At 36.6% G+C, this 13,036-nt stretch overlaps 1 protein-coding gene across 1 annotated transcript in view; it reads left to right on the top strand.

Moving 5' to 3' along the window:
• Nucleotides 1–13,036, top strand: part of LOC124866622 (CUB and sushi domain-containing protein 1-like) — a 436,935-nt gene that overhangs the window by 291,828 nt on the left and 132,071 nt on the right. The window contains exons 28-30 of the mRNA XM_047362500.1: nt 188–399; nt 5,216–5,407; nt 7,498–7,636. Coding sequence (XP_047218456.1) covers nt 188–399; nt 5,216–5,407; nt 7,498–7,636 — 543 coding nt within the window. The remainder of the gene's footprint in view (nt 1–187; nt 400–5,215; nt 5,408–7,497; nt 7,637–13,036) is intronic.

Here is a 13,036-nt window from a genome sequence, read left to right as displayed (position 1 = left end):
CTGGCATAGCCATTGCTGTGTTTGAAACCACTCCCCATTTTTTGTTGTGCCAACACTGTGCCTTCCTGCATATTATGGCAGAAGCTGACAGTGAGATGTACTCACATGCCTGCTGGATTGTGTTTCTGCCCCCCAGTGTTCTTAATTATATTTTTGTTTTTCTATTTTCTTGTGTGTGTTTTTTCAGCCTCCACTTCATTGTCTTTGACACTGAGGTCGGCCATGACATTTTGAGAGTTTGGGACGGTCCATCTGGGCCTTCAGATGGTGGCATCCTGCTGAAAGAATGGTCTGGCCCAGCCTTACCTGAAGATATCCACTCAACTTTCAACATCCTCACTCTTCAGTTCGATGCTGATTATTTTATCAGCAAGCAAGGATTTTCTATACAGTTCTCTAGTAAGAAGCTTAATTTTCATTTTGACTCATCAAACTGAACGTTAAAGGCAAAATGTGGCTTTGAATTAAACTTAAAATGTATCATGATCCCATCAAATCACTGATGTATGTCATCTGCTCTAATTAATATCCCATTTCCCCTTATAAAGGAAAGCCATTTACTGACTTAGCAATTAAATTAGTTAATTAGCAAACTCAAGCAGTTTACGGCTGTCTTTCAAACCCCATTTATATTGGCAATATAATTTTTAATATAGGACTAAAACAATATATAAGAGGATTTCTGAAAAACCTCCAGCTAGAGAACCGAATGAGACATTTAATGTATCACCCAGAGATCCAGGCACACTAAGTAGACTGAAACATTTTATCAGTTTATGGTTTTCTTTACATTGTACGTAGATTCTCACAGAAGGCATCAAAACATTGAATGAACACATATGAATGAACATACAGGTCCTTCTCAAAATATTGTGATAAAGTTCATTATTTTCCATAATGTCATAATGAAAATTTAACATTCATATATTTTAGATTCATTGCACACTAACTGAAATATTTCAGGCCTTTTATTGTCTTAATACGGATGATTTTGGCATACAACTCATGAAAACCCAAAATTCCTATCTCACAAAATTAGCATATCATTAAAAGGGTCTCTAAACGAGCTATGAACCTAATCATCTGAATCAACGAGTTAACTCTAAACACCTGCAAAAGATTCCTGAGGCCTTTAAAACTCCCAGCCTGGTTCATCACTCAAAACCCCAATCATGGGTAAGACTGCCGACCTGACTGCTGTCCAGAAGGCCACTACTGACACCCTCAAGCAAGAGGGTAAGACACAGAAAGAAATTTCTGAACGAATAGGCTGTTCCCAGAGTGCTGTATCAAGGCACCTCAGTGGGAAGTCTGTGGGAAGGAAAAAGTGTGGCAGAAAATGCTGCACAACGAGAAGAGGTGACTGGGCCCTGAGGAAGATTGTGGAGAAGGGCCAATTCCAGACCTTGGGGGACCTGCGGAAGCAGTCGACTGAGTCTGGAGTAGAAACATCCAGAGCCACCGTGCACAGGCGTGTGCAGGAAATGGGCTAAAGGTGCCGCATTCCCCAGGTCAAGCCACTTTTGAACCAGAAACAGCGGCAGAAGCGCCTGACCTGGGCTACAGAGAAGCAGCACTGGACTGTTGCTCAGTGGTCCAAAGTACTTTTTTCGGATGAAAGCAAATTCTGCATGTCATTCGGAAATCAAGGTGCCAGAGTCTGGAGGAAGACTGGGGAGAAGGAAATGCCAAAATGCCAGAAGTCCAGTGTCAAGTACCCACAGTCAGTGATGGTCTGGGGTGCCGTGTCAGCTGCTGGTGTTGGTCCACTGTGTTTTATCAAGGGCAGGGTCAATGCAGCTAGCTATCAGGAGATTTTGGAGCACTTCATGCTTCCATCTGCTGAAAAGCTTTATGGAGATGAAGATTTCATTTTCCAGCACGACCTGGCACCTGCTCACAGTGCCAAAACCACTGGTAAATGGTTTACTGACCATGGTATCACTGTGCTCAATTGGCCCGCCAACTCTCCTGACCTGAACCCTATAGTGAATCTGTGGGATATTGTGAAGAGAACATTGAGAGACTCAAGACCCAACACTCTGGATGAGCTAAAGGCTGCTATCGAAGCATCCTGGGCCTCCATAAGACCTCAGCAGTGCCACAGGCTGATTGCCTCCATGCCACGCCGCATTGAAGCAGTCATTTCTGCAAAAGGATTGCCGACCAAGTATTGAGTGCATAACTGTACATGATTATTTGAAGGTTGACGTTTTTTGTATTAAAAACACTTTTCTTTTATTGGTCGGATGAAATATGCTAATTTTGTGAGATAGGAATTTTGGGTTTTCATGAGCTGTATGCCAAAATCATCCGTATTAAGACAATAAAATACCTGAAATATTTCAGTTAGTGTGCAATGAATCTAAAATATATGAATGTTAAATTTTCATCATGACAATATGGAAAATAATGAACTTTATCACAATATGCTAATATTTTGAGAAGGACCTGTATGTAGCAACTGAAGAATTGTAAAATAACTTTTATTTTAGATTCCTTAAAGTAGCCACCCTTTGTTGTAATGACTGAAATATTAACCTTTGGCCGTCTCTCAATGAACCTCTGTGAAGTTCTTTCAAGGCTCTTTGGAAAACCATTTCAGGTGACCACCTCATGAAGGTCATGGAGAGAATGCCAAGAGACAAAGCAGTAATGAAAACAAGGGGTGGCTATTTTGAAGAATTTAAAATACAAAATAGTTTCGAGTTATTTCACAATTTTTGTTAACCACAGAATTCTATGTGAGATCACTCATAGTTTTGTTGCCTTTGGTGAGAATCTACAATGTACAGTGCCTTGCGAAAGTATTCGGCCCCCTTGAACTTTTCAACCTCTTGCCACATTTCAGGCTTCAAACATAAAGATATAAAATTCAAATTTTTTGTGAAGAATCAACAACAAGTGGGACACAATCGTGAAGTGGAATGAAATTTAATGGATATGTCAAACTTTTTTAACAAATAAAAAACTGAAAAGTGGGGCGTGCAAAATTATTCGGCCCACTTGCATTAATACTCTGTAGCGCCATCCTTTGCTGCAATTACAGCTGCAAGTCGCTTGGGGTATGTCTCTATCAGTTTTGCACATTGAGAGACTGAAATTCTTGCCCATTCTTCCTTGCAAAAAGAGCTCGAGCTCAGTGAGGTTGGATGGAGAGTGTTCGTGAACAGCAGTCTTCAGCTCTTCCCAAAGATTCTCGATTGGATTCAGGTCTGGACTTTGACTTGGCCATTACAACACCTGGATACGTTTATCTGTGAACCATTCCATTGTAGATTTGGCTTTATGTTTTGGATCATTGTCTTGTTGGAAGATAAATCTCCGTCCCAGTCTCAGGTCTTTTGCAGACTTCAACAGGTTTTCTTCCAGAATGATCCTGTATTTGGCCCCATCTTCCCATCAATTTTGACCATCTTCTCTGTCCCTGCTGACGAAAAGCAGCCCCAAACCATGAGCACCTTCTTCCACATGTTTGGTGTGTCTCCCAGGTGGCTTGTGGCAAACTTTAAACGAGAATTTTTATGGATATCTTTGAGAAATGGCTTTCTTCTTGCCACTCTTCCATAAAGGCCAGATTTGTGCACCGATTGTTGTCCTATGGACAGACTCTCCCACCTCACCTGTAGATCTCTGCAGTTCATCCAGAGTGATCATGGGCCTCTTGGCTGCATCTCTGATCAGTCTTCTCCTTGTTCGAGATGAAAGTTTAGAGGGACGGCCAGGTCTTGGTAGATTTGCAGTGGTCTGATACTCCTTCCATTTCAATATGATTGCTTGCACAGTGCTCCTTGGGATGTTTAAAGCTTGGGAAATCTTTTTGTATCCAAATCCGGCTTTAAACTTATCTACAACAGTATCTCAGACCTGCCTGGTGTGTTCCTTGGTCTTCATGATGCTCTCTGCGCTTTGAACAGAACCCTGAGACTATCACAGAGCAGGTGCATTTATACGGAGACTTGATCACACACAGGTGGATTCTATTTATCATCATCAGTCATTTGGGACACCATTGGATCATTCAGAGATCCTCACTGAACTTCTGGAGTGAGTTTGCTGCACTGAAAGTAAAGGGGCCAAATAATATTGCACACCCCACTTTTCAGTTTTTTTATCTGTTAAAAAAGTTTGACACATCCAATAAATTTCATTCCACTTCACGATTGTGTCCCCCTTGTTGTTGATTCTTCACAAAAAAAAAATAATTTTATATCTTTATGTCTGAAGCCTGAAATGTGGGAAGAGTTTGACCAGTTCAAGGGGGCCGAGTACTTTCGCATGGCACTGTAAATAGTCAAGAAAATAAAGAGACCCATAAAGTGAAAATGTGCAACTAAAACTACTCCTGGACTATATTTACAATGGAACATGTAACTAGTGAAGTTTAATTGGTACAACTTTGCTTATTCTTTAATCCAATTTCCAATACAAGTCATTTTTAAAACATGCCATGAATATTTATACTCTGTACTTTTTATCTCTTACTCTCCACCGAGTTTCGCATCCACACCAAATTTAAAACAATAAATATTTACACACCCTGACATGGTAATTAAAGCACTGCTATTCCATTACTATGGTAATGATTCCTTATATTTACCTCCGTGTTGATTTACTAAAGCATTGCACTTATTCGGATAGTCAAAGGTTTTGGATTCAATTAATGTTATAAGCGACCTTCTCTACAAAACAGTCCTGTTATGTCTTTTTCTCACTCTGTTCAATGAATATATATATATATTGTCAAAAAACGTTTTGCGCTATACAAATTAGTCCACAGCAAGTGGGAATGTTGTGTTAGTGTATTTAAAAGTCAAATGTTTTTGTTTAAGTATTGCCACATAAGGTTTTGATTAATATTTAGTAGATCATTGTTTTTTTTATACGTATCTTAAAGTCAAGGGCATACAATTTACAGCCAACCATGCTGTAGAAATAGATTGCCACAAGGATATTTCTGGATGATTAGTCTAAAATAAAGCATAATGTGAAAAAATAAATTCAAGGAAATTCAAGAAAACCATAAAATGGTTTGGACTTTGCATGTTTTTAGGTTTTTCCAAAGCACTGCATCACCTATAATAATTTGTGAAACCAACACATCATTCAGCTGATGGTAAATAGCTTAACAAGGTAGTTCATGCAAATAATGCAGGTAACATGTTTTCAGAATATGCCATGTACTAATATTTGATAACCTTTTTTAACTATGCAGCCACAACAGCAACATCCTGCAATGACCCCGGCATCCCTGTAAACGGTTCTCGGTATGGAGACAGTAAGGAGCCTGGTGATAGCATGATGTTCCAATGTGACCCAGGCTATCAGCTGCAAGGCCAAGACACCATCACGTGTGTACGGATGGATAACAGGTTCTACTGGCAACCGGATCCTCCAACCTGTATGGGTAGGTGTTAAGCATTCTGGAGATTATTAACTGCCAAGGGATTAACTCAACATTCAAGATTAAAGAGTACTTTAATGACATTACAGACATGTATAAAATACACTCATACCAAGATGAGCATTTCTTTAACAGTAAGGAAGTAAAGATACTGCCCCTGCCTTTTTCCCAATAGCATTTCATATAATCAAACATATTTTAATTTCAGATAAAGATAACCTGAGTAAATACAAAATGCGGTTTTCAAATTATAATTTTATTTATTAGGGGATAAAGATTTAAACCTAGTAACTAGATGCATTTTAGATAACTGGCAATATGTTTTTACATCACTGTGAAAGAATTGCAGCCCATTATTAATCATAAACAATCTGTTTAAGGTCACACAACAGCATCTCATTTGGATTTAAGTCCAGACATTGGATAGGCCATTGACAAACCCATGGCAAAATATGTCAACTAAATATGTTCCCATGGGTCTTGGGAATCATACAGGTATTTTCTTAAGAAATGAAACAGCCCTTTGTGTTTATTTTGGGTAGCATTTGTAGATCTGGGAGGATAATTATAAATGAATCAACATTTTGAAACTGGATTGTTTATTTACTCAGGTTATCTTTGTTTGATTTTAAAATATGTTTGAAGATCTGAAAGATTTTAGTGAGATAAAAAAGCAAAAACAGAAGAAATCTGCAATGGGGTAAATACTGTACTTTGTCATAAGACTGTAACAAATCCTGAAGAAAATACAAAGACAACACAAATGTCTTCGACCTGAACCTGTAAAGTGTAACCAATGTTTAAATATGGAAAAATAAAATATATGAATAGAATGATAGAATGATAACACTTATGCAGTTTCCAATGCCTGAGATTGAAAAAATCCTAAAATGGAAAAAAATATTTAATGCAAGCTAGAGAATAAGCAAATGAGAAGAAAGATTCATGTTCAAAAAGTTTTTATTAGTATGGTGTGAAGGAAACATGCTTTTATATTATTTCTCATAATTTGCTGCTGCATTGAGCTTAGTTTTTATGCCAATGCAATCAAAGTAGGTAAATGCTAAGTCAACAGTGATTATCATAAATGTCCTGACCTTCTGAATTTTTTATCATTCAAAGTCAAGAGGGAAGTATGACATCACCCATTGCTAAAAATGCAACATGAGTAACATCAGGAAGATGGTTAATTGACCTGTGGCAAAAAGCATGTTGCTTACCTGAAAACCTGCAGCAAGAGAACATGCAGATTTGCCCTATTTTTACATGTTAGATGGCTCAGCCTCCTTTTCTTCTTCCCTTTGTGAGCTAGCACACTGAGTTAAATCCTCCAGCACAACTATGGGAATACAAGCTTGGCTTATAACCAAGCTTGTAAAACAGAAAATGTGTAGGGCCTTTGACTCAGTTAATAATGTGATCTTAAATCTGAATCTATTTTTGCTGCATTCCTCATCTTCATCGTCATCTTAGAAGGTTAATCTGTTATGTTTTGCTACTCTGATGGTTAAACACATTACAAACTAAACAGAGTACTCCACTGTATAGTGTTTTTTGTTCTAGTGTTGAGTTTGTCAGCGATTTGCAACTGTTAATACCCTTGTTTACCACTATTTCAATGATGATAATCTGTTTACACACTCCTGCCATCATGAAAACACCTCAGCATGTTACAAACCCCTATTTAACATTACCAAATTGCTGCTTGAATGCATCTTTTTGTTTCTCTTGACATTATCTCTTCCCTGCTCCATAGCTTAATGTGGAATCACAGCACTGCCAGGGGTGATTTCTTTTCCCCATAACTACCCCTAGCCCCACAGTCTGTTACTAAATCATACCATATGTCTCTCTCTTTGCTGTTTCACCATCTATAACCACCTGTGGAGACAATATTTGTCTGCAAGGTGTGATTTTTCGCTTCTTTAACAAACCTCTCCTGTACTATATACCTGACTCATTTCCTGTCTTTCTATCTGCGGGGAAGGTTAGTGGACAGCCAGGGCTCATCATCTTTCCAAATAACAGCAAATTCAAGTCTTTAATCATCTCTTGCCTCTCTGTCTATCTTCTATTGTTCGGTATTGCTCTAGCAACCTGCGGTGGGAACGTCAGTGGTCCTTCAGGTGTTATTCTGTCTCCAAACTACCCCCAGCCCTACCCCCCTGGCAAAGAGTGTGACTGGAGAATCAGAGTAAATCCTGACTTTGTCATTGCCCTTATCTTCAAAAGGTAGGCTGGTTAAACTTAAAGTAATGTGAAATTCTGCTGTGTTTTTCATTGTCCCTGATTTATTTTGGTACTACAGGTGTTCTGTGTGTCTTTATGTAGGGATCCTTCAGAAAAAAAAATGTCTATGTTCTTATTAAATTAGAAAATTTATGAAAATGTAGTTTTATCCAAAGCATGCATTAAGCATATCAACAAAATCAGTGATGTAAAAAGCTTCATTGTGTCAGCACAGGATATTAAGGATACCTGCTATTCAGAGTATAAACTGCAACTGGTTTAGTCATTTGTGAAGATGTAATAATATATCCACACCATGAGATGAGACAGTACACAATATTGGGTTCACAAGAGTGAGATGTAGGCGTTCAACTAAAACTTTTATTAAATTTCCTCAGAACACCACCTTGTCTTTACATTTAAAGCTCAACATTATTTATACCCTTGGTAGATTCAAGTTTATATATTCTTTTTTCTTTCACAACATAAAGCTTTTGAAACCAACACAACCAGTGACAATAAATACTTTTTACTGTATATTTACTTGAACTCCAAATGGCTCAGCAGATCCAGCAGACAGAAAATAAAATTAAAACAATTAAACTTGTGTACAAACAAGAAGTCTCACTTTAACATGAATTGTAAGTGTGTCTCTGTGTCTAAAAATCATAGTTAAAAATTGTAATTCATATTAATTTCTAACCAAATTCATTGCTTACGAATAGATATTAGGGATACACTCTGGTTGTGTGATTATTAGGCTAACAGCACTTAATAATTACAATTAATTAATTGTCATTAATAATTAATTATTATTAAACAAAACCATGCTAAATGTAGCTGTGTTATCAACTGGATTGGATTGACTTGGAATATAGAATAGAAAGGAACAGTGGAGAGTTTATCCACATAGGTGGTGCAGCTCAAGGGTAGCATAGTTCTTTAACAGATGAGGGCAAGCTGGCCCACACAAAGGCTCATAAACTAAATGCAGGAACCAGTGGAAAAGTAAAAAGGCCATAAAATTATGAGATATTGGAATTATCAGAGTCAGCACGAGGTTCAAATCGCAGTCTCAGCTTGCTTCAAATTAAACTTCAATAGTCCAAATTTAAAACTCCTAGCTGATTCAGGATCAGCCAATAAAAAGCACAGTGAACACACCGACATTCCATAAACTTTGCACAGGCACTCTCACAGTTCAAACACAGCTCAGCATCACTTCAATAAAACATCACATCCAACGTACGTAAGTTAACACATTGGATTAAACAAATGGTGATCCAAGACCACCCTAGTATTCCCTTCTTTACTCTGCCCAGGACTGCTAAAGTAAAAGTCAACTTCTCCTCCTGCGAATAGGTATGAAGAAAGGGGGACGTGGTTAGTTGGAGTTGTTCACTTGTCTGTGAACAACTCAAAAAGCTCCACTTCTCCTCTTGCGGCAGAAAAGAGAAAAAGATGATGAACCATTGGCAGTCGACTGGAACAAAACAAGGAGGAAAATTTGTCGCCTTGGAAAAACCTCTGTCAGGTTTTTTTTTACACCTGGGTAACATGCTAAAGGCAGGTGTCTGATCGGAAAGGGAATTTTCCGAATCTTTCTATCCTTGAAAGATTTTCATGGAATTCGCCAGTGGTGGAGGATGAAGTTGAACCTACTGCGAGCTTTAGATTCTCCAGAGATTCCCTCCTTTCCATGGCGACTGGCAGGAGACTACAACTGGAAGAGCAAAGTTGTGTTAGCTTGTGCCAGAATACATCACCTCGCCCGTTAATGTCAGAGCTGCAATGCAAGCTGGCAGGTGTAGTAACAGTTCGGCCATTACCCAAAGTGGCTACGGCCGAACAGTGGTTTGCGGTAAGATTACTCCTAGAAGTACATTTTGTAAATGTAAAATAAAAAACATTTTTTTGTAACTGATTAAATTTAAAATCTGAGTAAATAGTTATGACACGCGTTTGGTAATAGGTAGACTCTATACTAATCATTTAATTTCAGAATAATCTCTAATTCAATGTTTTAAGATTGATTCGTTCTCTGATCTATGATTTATTAATAAAAAATAAGCAGAATATTTTGCACACGTTATGCAAAGATGTTAAAGATGATAGATTGAAAGATCACTCAGTTCTTATCTAGTTAATAAAACAAACCAAGTATCAAAATGCATTGTACTAAAAATAACAAAGGAAGGCTCCTTGGTTTATAAAAAATAAAATAAAATCATTGGTCTCTTAAAACTGCAGTTTGTCAGTGGAAAGAGCACATAAAATTACAAAACAGATCATGATGTGTTTGAAGGTGTATTAAACATACTTCTGCAAACCATCTTCTGTTGGAAAAAGGTTCTAATGCTGCAAAGTTGCCTCTGCCGTGGCGTGCACAGTTGCCTTGCAACAAGAAGGTCCTTGGTTACAGTCTCTCATGAGACACATTAGGGGAAAACAAACTGATACCACCAATCATGCCAGTCTTTAAGTCCAAATAGCTATAAAATAATGGCGAAACCTTTAGGGTCTTGTTTATTCTTTATGGTCTTTACAGTGTTTTTCTCTGACAAAAGTACCATCTTGTATTAGTATTGTTCACTGTTTTTCAATCAAGTTTTTGTACATACCATGACTTAATGCAGGTCCTCACAGAGTCAAGAACAATCTGTCTCCTGAGAGATCAAGCTCAGTATATGTTTAAATAACATGAAGCACAGAATCATTAAGGTAACTAATAACCAAGTCTTTAAGAGGTTTTATTCACTCCTTGGGGACCGCTGCTAAAAGGCTTTATATCTGCCTTAAAGTCTTTCTCTTACATAAGTTACCATGGCAGTGTCAGAACAACTTTTAAGTCACTCTGGCTTTAAGGTGCAGTAAGCAAACTTAGTCTCAGAGAATTGTAAAACCAAAGTAATAATTAACATTTGATGAGATAAGAGGAAAACAGCTAAATCCCTCCAAGATTTAAAAGAACAAAACATAGAAATTAACAATTCAGTCATTCCAGGTAAATAAAAAGATATTCCAGATTGTGGAAAATGTAGCGACTAAGTTTCATGTTGGTGTTAAGATCAAGTTCATGTCCACTGTGGAGAGTGTCTGCCAGTTTCTTTCTCCTCAGCATAATATGAGCTGAATGCTTTCTATGTCAAAACTTAAAATGTCATCAAACCCTGGAAGCAGCTGTAAAAAACAAAGCTGGAAAGATGGGACATGACTCACCATAACACTCCTTCCCTCTAAGCTGATTTCCACCTTATAATCCTGATGTAAAATAGTAGACAGGTAATATATTGTTTTTGTTTTGTTCTGGTAAAAAATTATGTGTTAATAGCAATGAATTTCTGACCCTTCCCATGTTTGGTTTATTGCTAATAAATTATTGTTTATTTACACTTCCTGTTCTAATTACAGTACAGGGGTGAATTGTTTCAGCCCCAGTCAGTACTTAACCAAAGTGAGAACTGGATCTTCAAATAAGGCAAAGCAGATAAGACCAAAGACGACTTTCTGCAGATCGCCAAAGGAGGAAAATGACCCAATTTGACTTCATGTTTTGCAGCTTGAAAGATAAATCCCCACTGTTGTAACGTTGAAACGCTTTTATTTTAAAAAATTTTCACTTTGCTTTTTTGTGTTATGTAACACTTCTTTGCTATTATTTGATTTTTATTTTGGAAATGTGCTTCACACACTTAAGCAGAAAAATTACATTTTGACCTATTTACTAATGACTATGTTTTCGTTAGTATTTTCCTTTTTTTTTAAATTGCATTAAATACTTATTTCCATAGTAAAGTCTTCTATAGTAAATAATTTGGCAGTTAAATAATTTAATTGCCCACATCTGACCCTATTTTTTGAGTCCATGCAACGTAAATACAAATTCAAACTAAATAGACACACGCTTTAAGTGAACACTTGTAATGATATTATTGCCAGTTTTTGTGGCAGTTTTTTCAGAGCGTGTAATGAATTACATAGAAATTTAATTAGAATTTTTGCACTTTGATTAACAGGCCGTTTTCACGATTAGGTTTCAAGTTTTAATTGGCTGTTGTTTTATTCTTGTGACACGGGTGATTATTGTGCTGCCCCATTTCTTCCCAGTGAGATTTCCATGTTCCTTTCATGACATTTAGCAGCTTTAGTATTCAACCCTGAATGCATCACTAATGCAAAAGGTATTAGCATGGATCGTTTAATGCCTTTTTCCGTGCAAAGGGAGCTTAGGTGGAGTTAAGCCCATTTAGCACCAAATATAAACACAGGTCTTATACTGGAATATTGTTTGCTTTTTTTTAACTTTGGTAATGACTACATATGCTGTCCAATGTTTTTGTGCCTGTGCGTGCGTGTGTGTTAGGTTAAAAAAAAGGAGGGAGTTAAGCTTAAAATTATTGTAATAGTGTTAAAGCTTAAAATTATTATAATAGTTTTATTTCTGTTTTATTTCTGTACAAAGAGTTGCATTGGAAACTCTGCACATCTGTTCCAAATAAAAAAAGGTGCAAATTTCTACATAAAGTTAAAAAAACAGATTATAGAAAATAATTGTAGTTTTCAAACAACCACGTAAAATGAATGGAAACATACAAACACGTGTTTGTATGTGTAAGACTGTGTATTGTTGTAATTATGAATATGAATATATTATTTAATATTAATGCTTTAATATTTATTAAATAACATTTTGGTCTGTTAAGGGTTGTCCATTGAATACCAGCCCAATAAGGCAGTGGTATTAGGACAAAATTCAAAGGGATGAGCCAAGCTCTGACACTGTTGAATAGCAAAACTCTGCACACACATGGAATGAATTCACACAATTTCTTAAAATACAAGAATTTATTAACAAAAATAAGTTAACTCAAGTCAAACATATTTCAATCAACAAACTCTTTACTATGCTAAAACAACCCAACTAAACTAACAAGCAGAATTAAAGAATAAGGAAAACTAATGGGCTATGTACCATATAAACAAGTTGATTAAAGATAGTTGAAACCATGACCACAAGAGTGATGCAACATTGCCATGCAATATTTATGTTTGAGAACCAAGGATTATCTTGAAGAATCTGGAAGTGAAGTTAGTCTTGGAACTAACTTAGCCAATAATTGGTATACCTTTAGACAACCATTCACAATGCAAGATCAGATAAAATATTATTTTAATAAAATAATATTTTAAAGAATGATTTGCTGAATAAAACCAACCTTCTGGATGACCAGTTCTCAATGGTCTTTAATTAGCTGCCTTTATTTATTAAAATAATATTTATAGAAATATTATTAAGGAAATAGTAAAATAATATTTAAGGACATTTTATTTTGAATAAGAACCAAATCTTTGAGAAATGGGCTTAATTATTTATTATTTATTTCCCTAAATAATATTTAGGGA

This window comes from Girardinichthys multiradiatus, chromosome 4 (assembly GCF_021462225.1).
Source record: "Girardinichthys multiradiatus isolate DD_20200921_A chromosome 4, DD_fGirMul_XY1, whole genome shotgun sequence".
Lineage (NCBI taxonomy): Eukaryota > Metazoa > Chordata > Actinopteri > Cyprinodontiformes > Goodeidae > Girardinichthys > Girardinichthys multiradiatus.
The sequence above is the reverse complement of the archived record's forward strand: the minus strand, read 5'-3'. Positions and strand labels throughout refer to the sequence as shown.